Source organism: Neophocaena asiaeorientalis, unplaced genomic scaffold (genome assembly GCF_003031525.2).
Source record: "Neophocaena asiaeorientalis asiaeorientalis breed wild unplaced genomic scaffold, Neophocaena_asiaeorientalis_V1.1 scaffold55, whole genome shotgun sequence".
Lineage (NCBI taxonomy): Eukaryota > Metazoa > Chordata > Mammalia > Artiodactyla > Phocoenidae > Neophocaena > Neophocaena asiaeorientalis.
This window is the reverse complement of record NW_020175684.1, coordinates 3429634-3451594: the sequence shown is the minus strand read 5'-3', so window position 1 is coordinate 3451594 and position 21961 is coordinate 3429634. Positions and strand designations below refer to the sequence as shown.

The window sequence follows — 21961 nt, the reverse complement described above, 5'->3', positions numbered from 1 at the left end:
CTAAAATTTCATATAAATAAATCAAAATTACATTTAGCAGAAAATTTGTTATTTTTTTTAAGTCGATTAATATTCATTGAAATCTACATTTTTTTGTAGCTACATTATTTTATATTTTCTTCAGTGGTAAATTTCTTCATAAGATAAAGTAAGTACCACATGAAGTCTGTAACAGAATATGGCATTTACAAGAAAAAATAATATATTTTCTGCTACAAAGCCAAAGAAAAATCACTTTCAGTACGTAAATAATGTTTTTTTTTCCCAGAACAATTATGGTAAAATTGTGAACTAATATCATATCATCCTACAAACAAGATGATAGTTTCTTTCAAGTGGATATACTTATATACATTTTAAAATAATAGTTCATTAATAACTGATGTTTTTTTTAAAAGAACAATGAAATTTTTAGTTTTTAACTATTTCCCAGAATTTTCTCAAAAATGTTTTTTTAAAATTACATGTTGAACTTATGACTAGATTTCTTTGATAATTTTTATTTGAGGTGTGGGTTGGAAAAGAAATTTCTGAGAGTTGTAAATGATTGAAAACCCACCTCTGAGCAAGCTCAGAAGCATCCAGGAAGATTTCCAACATGCCTAATTATAATCTACACCCTACGTATGTCAGATGAGGAATAGAAGTATCCATTTTGCCTATTGCCCAGCAGGGATCTATAATACTGCTCTCAGAACACCAGTAGGAAAAACTGCATTAGAAAGACCTTGAAAATGTCATTCAAATACAAAATCCTTCAGAAAAGCCCAACGTCTGAAAAAAAAAAAAATACAGGCATTAAAATCTACAGGTGCCAGGAGTATGCTCTTTAGCATTCCTCTCTACAACCAGAAACTGACATTGTTTTTCCAATGTAAAGACATTGCCAAAGTAATCTTAGCTTTTCTTATAATTGTTATATGGAAAAGCTATATAGAAGAAGGAAATTGCAAACACACTGCCTCATTATATTAAGTTATTAGAAAATCATGAATTGAAAAATTAGTAAATACATGAATTTAAAAAGGGCTTAGCATGGAAATAAAAACTGTATCTTAAAATATGTGATTATCTACTGAATCAATAGAAAGATTTATAGAATGGGGAAATAGAGTTTGAAGGGGATTTATTTTATCAATGATGGAACTGAAAAATACATCAACTTCCCTGAAGTCACAGAGAAGGTAAATGGCAAATCCAGAAATTGAAACAAAGAATCAGTGTTGCAACTACCACATAATTTCAATTCATTAAGCTCTGTTTTATACGAACTGGGAATACCAATGCTAACATGACTAGAAATCCATGAGTTAGACAAACTAATTCCTTTTATATATCTTATATATGTATTGGATATCAAGATCACATTAAGTTGACTGTGTGTATTTTTAAGTGTGTGTGTGTGTGTGGGTTTGTGATGCAAGACACATAGTAATTTTAAAGGTAGTGGTTCTCTACAGGGTACAAACACAGGAGCAATTTCTGGGGCTTTTCAAAATATAACTCTCTAATCCCTGTCAAAGATACTGGATAAGAATATCTAGCAGCCAGGTGCAGTTAGAACTCTGGGAGAGAGGCTCAGACATTTCCCAGGGAATAAGGCTCAGTCAGGTACATGTGTATACAGCTCCTTATGTGATTCTGATGTACAACCTTGGTTCAGTACCACTCACCCCCTTCCCCGAATATTAACTCAAAGATTTAATTTCACAGCAAGGCAGAATATCAGGGTAACAAAGATTATTTAAGATCTTCTAATACAATGTCACATCAAATGAAAGGATTTTTTTTTTTTTTTTAGACATTGATGATCTTACAAATTGTGATAGAGAAGTTCATGGGACTGGACATTCTGTCATTTGGAATTTAATACATTCCATTATCTATAACCCCTGAGTCTTTGAAAGTTTCTGCATTTTTGTAATTTCCATCTACTATTTTATCATACTACTACCCACAGCAAGCAATCTGTCTAGTTCAACTGTACATGACTGTCTTCAAAATATTTGAACTGGAACTTTTATAATAATGTACAGATACCTGAAACACTACAGTCTCTCTTTCTTAAATCAGTAACTGTGGATTTGTTAGTCTCATATTGTAATTTCTAGTTAAAGAGAAAAAAGAAGTTGAAAATTTTAAGTTGTCTCCTATAATACAAAGGTGTTGCCAATTACACCATTAAATATTTTTTAAAGTTTCTTTTTAAATCAGAGTCGAAGAAATTTTCAGCCTAGAGCAAATTGAAATGAGATATTCTAATGAGAGTAGATAGATATACTTTCCAAAATGCACCAATACAGAGGACTTTCAGAAGAACAAGTTGAACTGGGTCTGTGATAGCACAGAAAACTATGCCACAGCTATATGTGTAGCCTTGTAGAAGTCTACTTATATACTTAAAATTGATATTTTGCATATGAGTTTTCATATATCAAAATTGCATATTCATAAATAAAATATTGCTAATTTTAAATATGCTTTGATTCCATCTCCTCTCCTAAATTGTATGCACTATGAGTCAGAAAACTGTTTTTACATTGCTATATTCTTTGTGCATAGTATAGCACATGTAAACACAAAAGCCCTCAATAAAATTTGTTGATGGTTGTTAAAAGAACTTGGGCAAATGATAAAAGAAATGTTAGTGACATAAATTCCTGTCACTGTAAAGATAATTTTACTGTTACATTTTATTAAATTTAATTTTCAAGACCTTGTATTTGCTTTAGAATGAAAAAAGGGGGAAATACAGAAAGGCTAATGTAATTTTCACAGTTTATATATAAAAATATCTAAGAATTTTTAGTAGAGATTTTCATATAATGTGAAAAGTTTACTCCATTATCCTCTGCCCTCCATTAAAAGTGGTTTAAATAAATCATTTAAAAACATGAACTTTCCTTAGGTCCAAAGCTGTACCTATGCAATAAAAAATAATATCCTAGAGCATAAAACAATATAATAATGAATGCAGTAATGTAATTATAAATATTTTGACACTAGGAATTTAATTTTTATAAAATTTAAAACATATTTTATTCAGGTGCTTGTATCAAAGAACTGCCCATCTTTATTATTACTAGAAATTCCTTTTGTCTTGGTAGTTTATTCTGCAAGAACATTTGAAGTAAGTATTGTCCAGATCATAGTGCCTCAATTCATGGAGAAAAATGTTTACTACTTATATACAATTAAAATAGAAACACTCTGGTACAACTATGACTTCTGTATGTAAGTGCAAAGCTAAATGTTAAAGTAGACTATAATTTGTATTTTTTTATCTTAAATTTCAGTTTAAATACATCTATTTATTCAAAGGAACAGAAAGCAAAATGGACTTAAAGTACTAAAGTTAATGTTGAATCAGTAGGCTTGTTTTCTTTGACACAGAAAAACACATTTTTCAAATGAATGTAAAAGAACAGAAAGTCCTATTATTTTAATCACAAAGTTTGAGTTGATCTAAACTTAGACCATTACCAGCATTTCATATTTTACTTCAGCAAAATAGAAAAACATTGTTTTTGAAGTTAAATCACTATGCTTTATTTATTGAGTTTATTGGCATCATTTTGAAAAGATCATTTGGTGTTAAGGATTGAAATTAAATGGGTTTTTGTTACTATGATTTGTGAACTTTCTACCCTTAACTAAAAATGTAGCATATTTATTTACTGGAGGGAAGTGCTTGACCCTCCAAATAAAAGAAAGCATAACAGGGTCTGTCCTCAAAATTTTGTAGCTAAACTTTGTATCATGTTAATTCAAAGTATGTTTGAAATGAAAGCAGTGTCTTAAAAGCATGGTGTGTGTACCAGGAAAGGTGCACATGCTAAGTTTAGGTATTATTTTTAAAACAAATTTTTTTTTTTTTTTTTTACGGTACGCGGGCCTCTCACTGCTGTGGCCTCTCCCGTTGCGGAGCACAGGCTCAGGACGCGCAGGCTCAGCGGCCATGGCTCACGGGCCCAGCGCTCCGCAGCATGTGGGATCTTCCCGTACTGGGGCACAAACCCGTGTCCCCTGCATCAGCAGGTGGACTCTCAACCACTGCGCCACCAGGGAAGCCCCTAGAACAAATTTTATTTTATAGTTTTATATTTACCTTGATGTGCACTTTAAAATGTAACATATTTTTCGTTAGAATTAGAATGAATAAAAAGCTAATTTAATTTAAAGAAAAAAAATTAAGTTTATAACAGTCCAGGATGCACATGAATATGGAAAAGAAATGAAACTGATGGTCAAATGACTGAAGTTTGAGAAATTCTGCTTTAAAACAGTTACAAATTATTGCTATACAGTTCAAATACTTCTTATTCAATGTAGAGTGAGATTAATTTCTAGTGGAGGTAGGACTAAAATTTACTCGGTAGGACAAATATACCAGAAATAAAATAATTATAGATTCTGTATCTTAAGAGTAGATACATGACTCATGTGAGATGTCATCCACCAAACAATATTATAAGCACTTTAGAATTATTACATAAAACAGTCTATTCACATAGATGAGATTGGTTACTGTTATGTTTACATTTTTGTAAGAATTTTAGAGATAAAAATCACTTCCTGTAGATCTTTTACTTCCATTTACTCCCAAAATGACAAGCAACAAAATTTCTAAAAAATGTTCAAAATTAACCAATTTTATCATATGAAATCATATCTTGAAAATTGATGAAGAACTGGCATTCTTAAGCAACCTGGCTTTGTGGGGCATACAATTTCTTTTTCTTCCTATCTTAATGACTTGTTTAGGTACTTCTTAGAATGTGGAAGTGTCTCTCCCAAATCAATATTTATTGCTACATAATATCGGAGGTGAAATAGGGCCCAAAAGGAAGCAAAAAAATGACCTACTTCCTACAAAGGAAAATTCTGGGGAGAGTGGGAGAAGATAGACCTGGGAGAGAGGGAAAAAGAAGATGATGATGTAATAAATCTGTGGTATTTCTAGTCTGATATTGTGTCTCACCGAGTAAAGACCAGGCTTTACCTCTCAGAGTAATCTGAAAGTCTATCCTTATGCAGGATAGGAAGTTACAGCCCTCATCTGTAGTATTTCCCTGCAATGATAGAGATTGACACATACAGTGATTAAGATGACACTCAAATGCAGATTCCCAACATTGTCAACTTCCAAGAGGAATGCAATATATAGTTACAAGATTAGGAATTTAGTATGGTAAGACAAGTTCATATATGAGTCATTGAAATGACATTGCTAGAGATTATATCATAGTAAACGTCTACATATAGCTATGTCAAAGATGCAAAATCTACAACTGTAACAACATTCTATTGTTTTGTGGATGATATTATTCATACAATACATATGACTATGCTCACACTAGTTTTTATCTGGATTCTTTGGGGCAGCAGTCGTCACAGAATTAATATGATCATTGTCTCATTTCTAAAGTATCTAAAGACTAAATACCTCCAAGGAAAAGAGAAGATAACACTTTTAAGTTCAATCTGGGTCTAAGATATTGATCTGCATGCTCTCATTTCATCTTTAGAAACTTTTCCAGGGAGGTTTTATTATTACCCTAATATAGACGTGCAGAAACTGAAATCAGGCAGGAGAATTAACACGGTAAATGACACGCCAAAGTGACAAATTTGGGATTAAATTTTGACTTGAATGACACTTCATGCCTTCCCATACTAATTTAACAATACTCATAATTGTACATCTACTAATATTTATTGATCAATAAGAATGAAAATAAGGGATCATTTAAGGAAAATGATTCAAAATAGATGACAGAGGTTTATACCAGGGACTTCAAAACACTCTAGTCATACAATCTCACATAATCCTCAAATCAACCCTGTGAAAAAGCATGGCTTTATTTAGAAAATAAAGATTTTTAATGTAAAAAATTTAGATTGCTTAGTGTTTAAATTGCAAAACAATTTACAACTTTTGAGTCATAGCTGAATTAAACACATTCCATGATATTAGCTTTGGTTCTGTCTTAAAGTTTATTGTGTGCATTTAACTATTATTACAGTTATGTATATAGCATCTATTAAATGAAGAGGTCAGGGCTTTCTAATTTTTATACACAAATGTATCTTAGGATGACTCCAAAAAAATAATGTGCTAAAATTAAGCTATCAATTTAATAAAATTTTTGATAACCCAAGTAAATTGATATTTTAATGAAAAATTATCAAGTTACCACTAAAGTAAATTGCCCATATTTTTTCAATAAATGTATAATTAAAAGTTAGTGAGGTAAAACTGTAAATTTTTTTAAAAAGTAAAATAAAGAACAAAATATCTTAAAATAACAATGGATATTACAAAAATATTTCTAAAGCAAGTGCATACTGTATTTTTCTTACATACTACATGTATTTTTTTAATTTTTCAGGAGAGTTTTTTAAATTACATATATTATTTTAAATGTAGGGAAGATGCATTAAAGTAGATTATAGAGAAAATAGTTATGAGTTTAAAAGAGTTCTGTGTTTAAGCACTATACTTTTTGTTGTTGTTTCTGAAGGATATATTATGCAAAGGTACTTTACACTACACCATTAACATGCATAGTCCAATAGTGCTACAGAACTATAGCTGCAGAAAATATATACATGTGACTACATTAATTGAGACTCCTTTCTTTGAAAATCTACAATGATGAACATGTTTGCTAAATATATTTTCCTATTTTTGGATGGAGTTATTAGTTTGAAATATATTATTGATGATATTTCACTATGACCTACACAATTATCATTTTCATTGATAGTAATGAAAAGTTTTGATTGTTTTATTCTGTGATTTCCAAGCCCCTATCAAGGTGCCAAGGTGCCAAGTAATTTGTCAAGAATATTTTTCTGTTGAAAGGATAAGTTGTTCAATTTCATTTGACTTAGAGCTTGAGAACTGCTTTCCAATGTATGGATGACATGGAGAGCATCCATATAACACCAACTGATGAGTTTATTAAAGTACTCCTAGGTCCTGAGCTTGACATACTAAATCAACCTCAGAAAGTGGGATTCTAGAGTCTGCATTTTAACAGGCTCTCCAAGTGATTCTTAAGGCAAATACAATCTCATGTTACTTTTGATGACAAGAGAGATATAATCACAATATACTCTATGGTAATGTTTAATCAGACTTTAGTTATCAGACTTTATGGAGTCTATTAACAATTTGAGTTTACTCAAAATAATAGAAACAAGATAAATTATGCTTCAATATTTATGCAATATGAAAAAGAAACAAAGTTCATTGAATATTTACAATATCCTAAAGACTTTCATATGCATTTTACAATGTACTCTTCATCTAATACCAATAAGTGAAATAAGTATTGTTATCCATATTTTAAAGATGAAGAAACTCATATTAAAAAGACTTCACGTAGTATTGCCAAAGCTGAAGCAACATAAATGGCTGAGCTGAGATTCAAAACTACATGTGACTTACTTCAAGGCTCAGCTCAACTCTTCCATTTTTGAATTTTGGCTGTTGAAGAAACTAGGAATGTTAGGAGAAAGGAGGCTTCCCATCCAGGAAATAAGACAGTGTTCTTAAAATAATTTTGGAGAAAAGTCAGGATAGGAAGTGAGTAGTCTTAATTTGTATATCTACCGGATAATAGTTGTGTTTGGAAAAACAAAAGTGTATTAGGGTTTCTATAATGGTTTTGTGACAAAGCAAAAGAAAAACAAAAAGATGTGTGCTTTAATAAACATAGTCCTTAGCAAACAAAAACTAGGTGATTATTTTTCACAACTGTTATCAAAGAAATTTCTGTATGTAGTTTTGGTGGCTTGGGGCATAGAATAAAATATCATGGTCTTCTGGTTACTTGATAACGTTTTATTGATAAAATAACTGAATATAATGTACCTCTCATTATTGGTATGAACATAAGGAAACATCTATTAAATGAAGAGTAAAAGCTATGTTTGAGAAGAGAACTTTCAGGAAATATATAGTACAAAAAAATAATGAAAGTATGAGTTAGGAATATGAACGTATAATTAATAAGGGTGCCTAAACATGAAAATCATTATTCTTGAGTGATTTTGTCCAAAGAAAAGTACTAAACTGACAATGAAAACAGTTATCTACAGTTATATATATCTAATTTTTTTGGACAATTTTAAAGAAGTTTATGGAGATATAACTCCTTTCCAGATTTGGCAATGCACCGTCGTAGTTAAAAAAATATGAAAGCAAACTCTATGTCATTTTTCTGGGTTGCCAGAAGAATGCCAATGTCATTCACATTTTATAAATTTGATTTTCAACTTTCATATATAAAACAAGTATATCAAAATAGTGTAACTATTGCCAAAAGAAATATGCTCTTAAAAATGCCATCACGAGGAGGAAATGGGGCTAAGAAGGGTGATATGCAGGAATACATTATTTCAAAAGATAAATAGTAAATGGCCAGGGAGAAGCCTCTTTGTCAATTTATGGAGTTAGCATGTTGTTAAAATTACATGATGAGTTGGAGGGATAGAAAGCATATTTTGAATAAACTGAGTTCAAATTTTTCTGCTATCAATGTTGGTAAGTCAAAGGTACTTATATTTTAGAAATAATTTTCTTCAACAGAAATTGATTTGAACAAATGAAAGAGGTTTTAAGAAGGTTGCTCTTTAACACTGAGAAAGAAAAGAGATCTAAGTGTTTAATCTGATAATTTTTACATGTGTGAAAATGCCAATTCCATCATATTCTTAATCCTGTGCCTTTTTCTTTCTGTTTCAGTTTGGTTTATACTTGGGGCCTTATATAAATAGTTACAAAAAATAACGATAATGAAAATCTATGGAGTGCAGTGAAATATATGATAATGTTTACTTGATTTCTTAGGAACTTGAATGCATTTGATGAAAACTCACCAATTTACATGAGAGTGACATTTATCAAAATGCTGTATTTTGTTGTGTTTGTACGTATTGGTCTTTATCAGGTTATAGATTGTATAAAGGCAGAAACCTACTGTCCTACTGCATAAAGATAATACTAAAGAGTTAAGAGTTAAATGACAGCCAGAATTTTGTGAATTTAACTTATTTTCATTTTCACAGCACAAGGTGGAGGAATTGAAATTGCAATAAGATATTTTATAGATACAGTTTATACCAAAAGTTTGCATGTAGGCAAACTTAAGAAACAATATTAAAAACCTAAGATTTTTGGCTCAATGAAAAACAACTTTAAATATTACAATTTGACTTTTTTCTCCTCTGAATTTATTTTTAGGCTAACTGTGGTAGAGTCACCTTTTTAAGAATTAAACCATTTATTGCATTCCTACAAGTTACTTGATAAATTGGAGTCCAATGTGATATTTAATTATATGCAAAACACTGAAAATATTGGTTTCACCCAAAAGTTCCATAAGATGGTATGGAAAAACCTGAACGAACTTTTTGGCCAATCCAATACAATAGTTTTGAAAAACACTATATATTAAATTGCTGTTACCTTATCACCTTCGGAAAAAGTGATGCCATCCACTGCTCTTTTCCACGTGATTTCTGGAATAGGCTCCCCTTCTGCTTCACATATTAGTGTGACTTGACCATTCTCATATGTAGTCTCATTTTTAAGCTGTATTATGTGAGGCTGTACTGTAAAAAATATATACATTACTCAATCTGTATTGGAGGAAATATTACTATTCATGGTGACAATTTAAGTACCCTTTAGCATAGTATGGAATTATTAACTTTGAGCAGATGTGTGTCATGCTTTGCTTTATAAGAGTGCCAGGAGAGTTGCAAATTGTAGGAGAAAAAACTAGAAAATAATGCTATTGATTATGATTACAAAAATAATTTTAAGTGGTTTAGAAACCAACATAAAAAAGTATAATTCCTTCCAAGATTTTGTCAATTAAAAGCCACTTTATTACTTTTTCCTCAAGCTAAAAAATAAAATTTTCCTTTTGTAAAGTCACATGAGTACTTCTGTGTGTATGTCTGTGTATGACATCTGCTTATATAGTGATTATCTCTTAAACTTTAAAAACAAAAACCAAAGAAGAAAAATAATGATTGTATTCTGAATATATAGTAAGTGTAATTATGTGCAATGTTTAAAATATTTATCAAGTAAATATATATACATACTATTTAACCTTTATTATTCTAGCTGATTTATTTTGACCTCAGACTACCTTAATATTATTCCATATTGTAGATAATTGTTTCTTTACAGTTATGACTTCTATAAAAACCAAAACATCATGTCTAGTAATTTAAATTACATTAATATTAAAAGTTACATCCCTCCACAAATTTACATATACCAAAGAGCTTTAAGTTTTAAAATTCTGTATTATTGGCATTTCTTAAGTTTTTATTTGTTTGAACCTAAAAGTGATAAAAGCCAGCACTTACTATTTCAGAACAAGTAACAGGTTTCTTTTTAACCACCAAATGCAATCAATTATGAAATATAAATAACTTGTTCTTAATCCTAGAAAATTAGATTCCTGATATCAGAAACATGGCCTATATATTTTTACAATTCAGTGTTTACTCCATTGACTTTAATGGATTTAGTTTTATTTCCACTTTATATACATGCTTTTGTGTCAAACACAATACAAATCTGTTCAGTGTTACTATACAAAGTGATTATACAATGATATGGCATGTTATATTTCATTCATTATTTTCTATTTGAAAGGACAAAAATATTAGAAACTTTCTTTGTCTGTGTTCTTACTGCCAGATTAATTTTTAAAAGTAACTAAATATTTCATATGAGCTCATTGAGGTAGATTGAGATTATTTATCCTTTGGAATTATCTCAAACACTATCATTTCTAATTATTAATTTATTTTTATACTGAGTCATATTTAGCATTTACATTTTATAGAGAACATTTTCTTAAGCGGGAAATACTGATGGAACAAATTAGATGTTTTCTATAATTTTTAATAATTTTAAGTTTGTTTACTCTTCCCTCTATGTGAACAATTTTCTCCTGGCTCATAGCTTTGCTGATTTCTCATCATTAAAGATTTTTATGTAAACACATCTAAACATTACCCTTCTGAGTAACTTTCCAACACCATGATCTCCAAAATAACAGCTCTTTTTACCCAACACTACCTGATTAATCTAGTTTCACTTTCTTCTTAGAACATCTTATTATTCCAATTTTCTTTTTTAATATACTTTGGTATATTCTTTATTGTCTGTCTTATTTTGTTTGAATATAAGCTTTATGAAAATCTCTCTAGTATAGAAAAACATTTCTGTTACAGCTACTACAGGACCAGCTGTCAGAGGATGTGTCCACACATGTATTACCATTTGTCTTTTGGTCTAAGTAATATGCCTGCTTCTGCCAACTGCAACCACTGGTCCTTCTTACTCTTTTTTTTGTTGCTGTTATAACACATAACACAACTTTATTAGTAACCAATTACTCAGTGTTCAAATTTCTCTGGTTGTCTCATAAAACCTTATACAGTTGATTTGTTTGAATCAAGATCCAAATGAGGCCTATATACTGTGATTGGTTGAGGTTCCTCTTATGTCTATTTTGACCCATATTTAGTTACTGCCCCCACCCAATTTATTTGTTAAAGAAATCCTGTAGTTGTTTGTTTGTCCTGTAGTTTCTTTTTTTTTTTAAAGTTCAATACCAGATTCATGCATTATTTTATTCTTTTTTTAAATTGAAATATAGTTGCTTTACAATACTGTGTTAGTTTCTACTGTACAGCAAAGTGAATCAGCTATACATATACATATACCTCCTCTTTTTTTTTGGATTTCCTTCTCATTTAGGTCACCAAAGAGCATTTACTCTTATGGAGTACTCCCTCCTTCCTTCCCCTTTCTTTGTTGTGAAAGCTTTTTGATAACAATGTTTTTAAAAATGGAGAAAGCATACTAAATATTAGTAGTGCCTATAATTTTTAGTGTTTGCTTTTTAAAGAGAACAATCACATTCTAAATATTTACCAGCAAAAATTTTCCTCTTGCAAATATAATAGGGGCTAAATCAATAATTAAAAATTAATTTACCAGTTTTCTACTGTTTGTAAGCTCCCCAAAGAAGGCAATATGGCTCTTAGTAAATATGGAAGATATTTATGTACATTTCCTTTTAATAAAATGAAAAGGGAGTATTTAATTATGGTTACAGGTCAATGTTTCCAAAGTATAGCCTTATAGGTGAGCTCTTTTGAAGTATTAATATATTAAAAGTAAAACTGATCCCAACATATGTCACTTAAAGATTTATGAAGATCAACCCATAAATAATATAATAGATCCCAATATGTGTAATTTAAATGAATTTTCTTTCAGCCTCTGTTATTAGTCAGCAAATATTTTACAAAAATTTACATGTATAATCTCATATAATTCTTAAAATAATTCTATCTGGTTGCTGCAATTTTAAAATATATTTTAGAGATGAGAAAACTGAGACTTAGGTTTGGAAATTTAAATAGCTCATATAAGTGACAGAGTAGAATTTGACTCAGACCCCCCTCTAGACATTACAGTTTTAACTACTATGCTATAATACTTACCAAAGACTTGGAGAAGTACCTGTTTTTCATCTTCTCCTGCCTTGTTTGTGGCCCTGCAGACATACGGGCCCCCATCACTATTGATTATGTTCCTGACAGTGAGTTCTTTATTGCTTCCTTTCAGTATGTACTTTTCATTTTCTTCAATAAACTTGCCATTCCTAAAGAAGAAAACAGAGGTTGATCTTCATAAACCTGACTTCATAACTTAAGATCAGATCATACTCAACTTTTTGACCTGTAACTGTCAATATTTCATGGCTGTCATTGACAGATAAAGTTATATTCCAGTCAAACATACACTTTTACTAGCTCAATAGAATTTATGCATAAATATTAAAATTATACTTATAAGTTGTTTTGACTTTAGAGACAAAAATAACGTTTGAGCTGTGTTGAAATCTTGACACTCATCTTAGGCAAAAAACACTTTTATTCAATTTTCACTTTGATTATTAGCAAAAAAAAAAAAGTTTTATTTTCTGATTTAAATTCCAAACACACATTTCATGTTGGTGAGTCAACACATATTTATGAAATGTACTTCTTTACTAGGTTCCAGGGACACGTTTAATATAATTTCTACGGAAACACCCTTCAAAGGCAATTTAAATAAATAATGAATTTATATTGCACAATAAAAGGGTAAGAGGAAAGAATTACATGAAAACAGTTATAGAAATTATGCTGCATATAACAATTTAATTCATTAGTGAGGGGAAGAAATTTTTCTCAGATATAAGTATTTTTAAGTAGTTTCCAAGGTCTTTCTGGACTGAAATAGTGTTCATTTTTTTCAATTCTAGTTTTGTTGTTCATTAAAATAACATCTTTTGAACTTTACAATAACTTACAGTAAAAAAAATATTTTGCATGCATTTAAATCTGAAACAATTTCTACAATTCCCCTTAATATGTGTGAAGTCTTATACTGTATATTCTTTTTCATGTTATTTTATTTTCCTCATCTCCACTTCCTCCTTCTCCTTTTCTTTCTCCTTTTTTACTTGTCAACATGGTAAAATGGACAATTAATTGATTTTAAGACCCACAAATGTAAAAATTTAGGATCTACCTTTAGGGGTGGGGAGATTTACTTGTCCATACAAGTGTAAATTAAAAAAAGAGGAACATCTAAAAGGATTATTAAAAATCTTACCTAGAATGAAACAGAATATTTTTTCTGATACTCTAAATGATCTTTGCAGTGAATTCTAGTTCTTCTTTCTAGAAAGTACTGCCACATATCTTAACACAGTCCTTGTCTTTCTATGACTCAGTAATATCTATTTTTCCAGTTTTTATTGACATGTGTAAATACAACAAGAAATGTGCAAAAATTAATGACTGGTGAAAAATTAGGCCTTAATAAATACTAGTGACAAAAGTATATAGTGCTCTGTACTTTTCTGTTTCTTTTTTTCATATTTTCACTAATCAAATATTTAGAAGTATAAATAATGACAAGATTTCAGAACTTTTGCCTAGAATTTTATGTATGGATAAGGCTTTCACCACAATTAGTGATACAATATATTTCTTAATCTAGTCAATAAAAAAGTATTCATTTGTCTCATTATCATCATTATCATCATCATCTAGAAGTTTCAGCCATTTGTGGCTTAGGAAACATTTTCCCTATATTATTAACCTGGTTAAATACAATTAGTTCACAGATGTGCATTTTCCCTCTCCACCCTCATTCACAGATCAGATAACTAAATTTTAAGTATGATTTCCTCACCCATCAATTCACAGATGAAGAGACTTAGGTTTAGTTTGTAATATAAGCAGCAGGTTAACTAAGTTCTAGTGTTCTTTATGATAAAGAGATTATTTCTGTATTTCATGTGAAATATTGTGCTAAAGGTCTGAAGTATAGCAAATGAGTGAGACAGGGTCACCTATCATGAAGAATTCATAGTCTGATTGATAGTAATAGAGGGTAATATAGATCCCATTAATGCATTTATTCATAACTTTGTGTGTGTGTTGGGAGGGGTGGGGTAGGGGATCTATTATAATAGAAGAGAATGGAAAAGATGATGGCTAGAATACTCTGGGAATTTTCGTGGGAAAAAAAATCCATGATCTGAGCTTTGAAGTGGAGAGTTAGGTCTTGAAGAATTTAAAGGAAGTCAGGTTGTAAAGATTATGTTCCCTTAAAGAGCTCAATTTAAAAACATCATTAAAGAATAATAACTCAAGTAATAGGTCTTAATACTTCTCTCTCAACAAATCCATTATATAGAAAGTACTCATTGTTATTCATAGTACATTTCTGTGGAATGTCAATGTCTGAAAAAGACTCCCAAAGGATTCTGATGAAATTCCACTGGGCCATCCTTTGAAATTCTAACCACTTCCCTAAATGCCACTTTTCCAGGCAAAAGAAAGTAAGGGTTAGGATTACAGGATTCATGGAAATGATAAAAAAGGGAGAACAATTCCGCTCATGACCATAGTGGAGTAACAAAACCATATTTACTCTCTCATTTTAAATAACACGAACACTGGACACAGAGATTAAATAACAGTTTTCAACCATTGGTCAACAGGTAGCACATGACAGTGACCTCTGAGGACCACCATAGTTTACTACCTGAAGGCAGTTTCCAGTTCCCCTTAGAGAGGAAGAACACATACAGAGTCAGGCAGTGTATCTGAATTGGAAGACAGAATTCTCAGTTGATAGAAGTTAAAGTGGCTAGAATTTGCAGGTAAGAAAATGTGAGAAGAAGGCACAAGAAAGAGAACTACAGAGATCTGCAGAGGTTTCCAACCAATCTCTAACTGAGTACTAATCAGTGAGTGTACTCCAGTAAGATTTTCCAAGAGTAAGGAAAAGACCATTGGAAAAGATAAAGCACAACAATCCCAGGAACTCACAAAAGAGCAGGAATAATTTGCATCCTTATCATCCAGAGTAGAAAGACCTTCTAAAACACAAATTTAAACACATTAAATTGCCTCCTTACAAGAATACTGCTTCAGTAATGAAGCCAAGTTAATCTTAGACTGCAGCTTGTTCTGTATCCACCTAAAACAGCCTAAAAGCAACCTCAAGAAGATCAAACTTTCCCCATGTAACTTAACTCCATTCAAAGCTAAAGTAAAAGAACATGAAAATATCCAACACCTCAAAACATAAAATTCTCCATGTCTGAAATCCAGTAAAAAATTGACAGGACAGTAAATAGGTAGGAAAATATGACCTATAACAAGGAAAAAAAATCAATCAATAAAAAAGATCCAGAAACGATACAGATGATAGAATTAGTAGACAAGATCATTAAAATAGCTATTAAAATATATTCTATATGTTAAAGGAATTAAAAATGGGCATGGTAAGAGAGAAATGGAAGAGGAAAAAAGGCCTCCATCAAACTTATAGACATAAAAAATAGAATGAAGAAAAATACTCTGGTGGGATTAAAATCAGATTAGACATTACAAGTGAGTTCATTCCAAGGAACTCAAGGTTGTTTTAGCATTTGAAAATCAATGGAATTCACCAATTTAAAGGGCTAACAATAAAAATCCATATGGTATTCTGAACAGAATTAGAAGAAACATTTGAATGAAAATGAAGAAAGTGATATTAAGAGTTTCTGCTTTTACTCCCACTTTGGTTTCCTGGTTCTCTTTGTGAAAATTTCTTATTTTTCCTCAATGTTTGGTCTTCAACTACCTTCTTTACTGGTTTCACTCATACCTCTTGGAAATATTATCTCTATGCAATGGGTAGTGTCTGGATTTTTCTCTCTGCACTGCTGCCCTAATACTTTTTGGAATTTTTTGCACAAAGATAACATGTCTATATCTACAGATAAATATGTCACAATGAAAACTTCCCTCTGATACCAATTTTACCTCTGTTAAGAACACTATCACATACTCCCATTCTCGCATTATATATTATATATCCAGCTACTAGGATAATTATTATTTTATTCCATCCAAACGATGAGGCTAATGCCATGTGAAAAAATGGAGGTGCAAAATCAGGAATTTAAATTATTCAATTATATTAGCCTCTGAATCTGATTTATTCTAGTCTGTATGATAATTATATTTCCACTTACATATGAGAATTTTAAACAAACGTTAAACTTTAAGAAAATAGTCTAAACTGAAAGTCAGTCTCTCTGGAAAGATAAAATGATGAGGATAAGACTCTAGACCAATATTTGTTCATTGTAATGAATGATCCAGGAGATTTTCCTTGCTGTGATTAGATCTAATATTGACTGTTAAGGATACACACTAGAAACCAGAAGTCTCTGAGATACATGATAATTATCTGGGGTGAACGTGTTAATGCTTGTTGTGTAATCCCTTTAAAAATACCAACAGTGAGTCAGAAAGGAATTATTGTCTGCAAAGAACTTCTAGAAACACCTGTCTGAAGAAATATCTTGTTTATTGATACCTGCTATGTTAAAGCAATAAAGGTTTGAAACTTGAAGATAGTATCAGTAAATGTTCAGAAAGTAATAAAAAATAGTTTTGAATTTCAATTATTCTCCTTAAAATATTTTTTTAAAACCTAATCCTTATTATGGACACTTTTGCCAATTTGAATATAAATTTCTAATTGTTTTCTTGTGACTATTCTTATAGTATATGATTTATGAAGTATAGAAGTGATTCTATAAATATTTACAGATTTGCTTGAGTAGTAACCTCAATTAATAACTAATACATATTTAAAAACTGTCCATTTTTAAACTTTAATTGTCTCCCTTTTAACAGTGTGAGACACAACCTAAAAGAGTGGAATATTTTGTTATCTGTTTGATGTTAATAGAAATCAAATAGCATTTAAAATTCAAAAGAAATATAAAAGTGAACTGTAAAACAATAGATTTAGAATAGAGAATTTATTCATTTGAACATTTTGTTACATAACATTAAATTTATTGAAATTTAACTCTACACAACTAGCTTTTTCTGTAATAATACGGTACACAAATAAAATATACAATTATATTTAATAAAATATAATTATGTACACATACAACAGTGGTGCCATTCATACTAGAATTCCCACTTGTGGGTACTCTCTAGTAGGAACAATAAAATGGGTGAATTTGTCACAGGGCTCCTGGGCCCATTTTGGCCAGAAACATGCCTTTTAGATAAAATGACCAGGGCTATGAGCACAGCCTTTGACTTGTGTTAAATCATTCTGTTGCTCTCTTTAACAAGTTAATTTAACCAACTTAACTGAAAACAAAAATAATTTTCAACTGAAATTCAAAAACAATGTTTCCATTCTGGACAGAATGATAAGACTGTAAATATTTTTCCGGAAGCCTGACTATGGACACAAGCCAAAGGGATGTGGGTGCATAACCTACCTGTACCAGGAAATGGTGGGCTCAGGAGAGCCAGAGGCTCTGCAGGAAAATGTCATCTCCTCTCCTCTCTCTGCTGTGGCATTAAAGGATTTCTGAGGCATTGTGATTGTTGGAGGCACTGAAAAACAGATGAATGTAGATTAAATAGAGATGAAAAACATTTTACCAACTCCACTGGGACATTTTTACTGTTTTTTTTTTTTTTTTCTTTTAAAGTTAAGCTTTACAACTTCTGCACTTATATCAAGAGGACTGACTTGGTTGCATAGTAAAATGACTAAAATCACTGATCTGCCTTCTAATGTACAATAATTAGATAATTCACTGTAATTCTGTTTTACTATTTTTAATCTATTAAACTAGACTAAAAATAAACTAGACATTTTAGCAAATATATATATATTTACATATACACACACTTTTATGAACTATTTCTTACATAAATACAGACAATACCACCCTGACTTACATAAATACTGAGATCTACTTGAAGCATAAATGGATTTCCTATTTAGGTTCTCATTGGTATATATACTTCTATAAGCAAGCATTCAAGACAGGGCTTTCAAATTAAGTGTCAAACCATAATGTTCTTTCTGATTAACTACACTTAATTTCTTCAAACAACTATACAACATTTTATGAAGAGAAATTGCTTAATCCATAGAGAGTATGAAATAGATTTTCATGAACAATTCAATTTTAAAATTAAGCTTCCCCAATTTCTAACTAATTACATTGCAAAAACTGTATATGTTGCACATTTTGAACACGCTGAAACTGTTACTGAAATGCACTGTTTGCAATAAACAAATCAATGACATCCATAACAGAAGCTAAAATTTCAAAGTAAAGCATAAATTTTTATTTAATGTACACTTTTATGATTTTTCAATTGAATATGATGAAATGATATTCCTATAATTATTTAATATATTTGATTTTACATATCCTAAACAATATGACCAGACAGGCATTTAGAAATGTGATTTTAATTAAATATCTCTACAATAGCATTCAGGTCAAAACTGATGTTGATTACCACAATTGATGGTGGGGATAGGAACTGATATGTATCTTAGTAATTAAGCACAATTAATCAAGTTTCTGCCTTTATGAATTTAGATACAAGGTGCATGACATGTCATGCTGTCTGTAAAGTAACATAATAATTACTAGTATTACAGTAGGACGGACTTTTCTTTTTCAGATGTTAACTCTGCATTTTAAGTCATTGAAATTTGACTATAGTATTCATGTAGAAGAAACATTTTCAAATGGAGAGCCATATGCTCCAGTTCTTGTCCTGTTATTGTTACTAATCTAAACAAGTTATTTATTCTTTATCATAATTTTCTTATCTATAAAGTGAACTGTAGATGCTGGATAATCTCTAAGAATTAACAAATCTTAATCTCTGTGTTTTATGATATGTTAACTCTGCTAATGACATATGTGTTCTTACTTGTAGTGTAGATTAGTAGAAAAATATTAATATTACATGTTTAGATACTTTGAGGTACTTTGAAGAGTAATTCTAGAAGTATTCTGAAGAAAAATAGCATCAAAATCTGCAGAGGTTTTCACTAGTTCAGATGTTAAGATGTTCAGGCAGTTTGCTAGCTACTGTTTCGACTGTACAGCATTTTTACATATATTACCTTATTGCTTCTGAACTCACTGTTGAGTTGGATTAAATAATTTTAAAATATGTAACAATTATATTTCATCTGATTATTTTTTCCTCACAAGACCAGCATCTACTCTATTTTATCTTTTTAAAAATACTTTTGGCATTTGACTATATCTGAAATGTCCAGTTTTAATAACTTTACCAAGATTTATGTTCTGTACCCGTTAAGTAGTCAATCCTTTGAAAATTTCTGTTTTTATATTTTAGCTTCAAGAAGCATGGGGATGCGTAGAGAAGTAGCTCCATAATTTACTTACATGGAAGCTTTGGTTCACCTTCAAGTTATAATTCCCCTCACTGGCTGCTTATGCACCAAACACATCACTAACTTGATAACTTAACCCCCCTTCATCAACAGTGGAATCCAGCTAGTCTATGTATCTTCTGTGTCTTGCAGTCTTTTTCTCCACCCACTTTCCTTCAAATGTTTTTTGAAAGATAAAGAATACGGTATTAACCATGAAATACTTGTATGGTTCTGATTAACAAATACCAGTAATTTCTACAAATTTATTCAGGATAGGGATAACAAACTCCACTCTACCATTGTCAGGAAAGCAACTCTTTTCTAATTTATTGACTATTCAGATCTGTCCTAAATGTATATCATCAAATATATTCACATGTAGATCCTTTAACTGGCAGAGGACTGCTCATCTTAAGACTCAGCCTTTTCATAATTACCTTTTCTTGTTTTTACTTTTAAGGCTGCATGACACTTAGACATTCACATAAGAGAGGACTTGGGGAAGATAGCAGAGTAGGAAATACCAGGCATCTGTCTCCACACCTACATGGCAACTGCACTGTCAGAATCTGTCTAATGTAACTATCTTGAAACTGTGGAGTCTATTGAATGCTTACAACTTCCAGGCAAAGACATGGAAGATAAGCTGTTGTTAATACTGGTCAGTTTCAGCTGTTGGTACACTGGCAGCTACCTATCCTCCTCCCCATCTGAGGCAGGAAGCTGTGCATGTGTTCCTAGAGTAGGTTGCACAAAGAAAGCCAGGATAGGCAAAAAGGACTTTGTCATTCAGATATCAACGATCTGTTCACTGATCACTGACTGATGCTTTTGATCACAAAGGTGCAGATGAAGAGGTAGTGGCCATTGTTGTTATACCTCCCACAATGGTGAGATCCAGGGTATTTAATGAACTCTCATTCTTTTAGTACCCCCTTCATTTTTCTCTTTTTACCATTTTGGGAGGCAGACATTAAAGACTATGACATTCAAAAACAACTGCATATAACGGACATGTTAGAAAGTGACCATGCATGTCCAGGGAAAGGTGTAGGCTTAGAAAATACCTGAGGATACCTTAAATTTACATCTCAGGCTGATCTTTGGCATAGAGACAACCTTCAATAATAATAATAATAATAATAATAACAAGTAACAGCAAACCCTGGGATTGAGAAAGAATCTGATTTCCATAGGAAGCACTTATTATGTTCAAATATCCAGTTTTCAGAAAAAAATATCACAAGGCATACAAAGAAATAGGAAAGTATGGCCCATTCAAAAGAAAAATTAAATCAATAGACACTGTCCCTGAAAAAGACCTGAGGGAAGATATGCTTGATAAAGACTTTCAAACAACTGTCTAAAAGATGCTCAAAGAACTCAAGAAAGAAGTGGAAAAACTCAAAGAAACAATATATGAAGAAAATGGAAATACCTATAAAGATATAGAAAACCTAAAAAAAAGCCAAAAAGAAATTCTGAATCTTAAAATTACAATCACTGAAATGAAAAATTCATTAGAGGGATTCAGAAGCAAATCTGAGTAAGCAGAAGAATCAATCAGTGAATACGAAATAAGGCAATGAAAATTCTTGAATCTGAGAAACAGAAAAACAAAAGATTGAAGAAAAGTGAATACAGCCTAAAAGACCAGTGGGACATAATCACGTAGACCAACAATCACACAGTGGGAGTCCCAGAAGGGAAGTGAGAGAGAAAGGGACAGAGTGAATATTTGAAGAAATAATGGCTGAAAAGTTTAGCTATGAATATAAACATCCAAGAAGCTCAACAAACTACAACTAAGATGAATTCAAAGAGGACCAGGCCAAGACACATTATAATGAAATTTTCAAAAGGCAAAGGCAAAGAGAAAATCTTGGAAAGCAGCAAGAGAAGAGTGACTCATCACATACAAGGGATCCTCAGTAATTATCAGCAGATTTTGCATCAAAAACTTTGGAGGACAAATAGCAGTGGGTGGATATATTGAAAGTACTAAAAGGAAAAAAAAAAAAAAAAACTGTCAACTAAGAAACCTATATCCTGGAAAACTGTCTTTCAACAGTGAGGGAGAAATTAAGACATTTCAGATAAGTAAAA

General features: G+C 31.0%; 1 protein-coding gene across 1 annotated transcript in view; it reads right to left on the bottom strand.

Moving 5' to 3' along the window:
* Positions 1-21961, bottom strand: part of NCAM2 (neural cell adhesion molecule 2) — a 207531-nt gene that overhangs the window by 151795 nt on the left and 33775 nt on the right. The window contains exons 6-8 of the mRNA XM_024732007.1: positions 17916-18033; positions 12553-12713; positions 9479-9624 (exon numbers count right to left, since the gene is read on the bottom strand). Coding sequence (XP_024587775.1) covers positions 9479-9624; positions 12553-12713; positions 17916-18033 — 425 coding nt within the window. The remainder of the gene's footprint in view (positions 1-9478; positions 9625-12552; positions 12714-17915; positions 18034-21961) is intronic.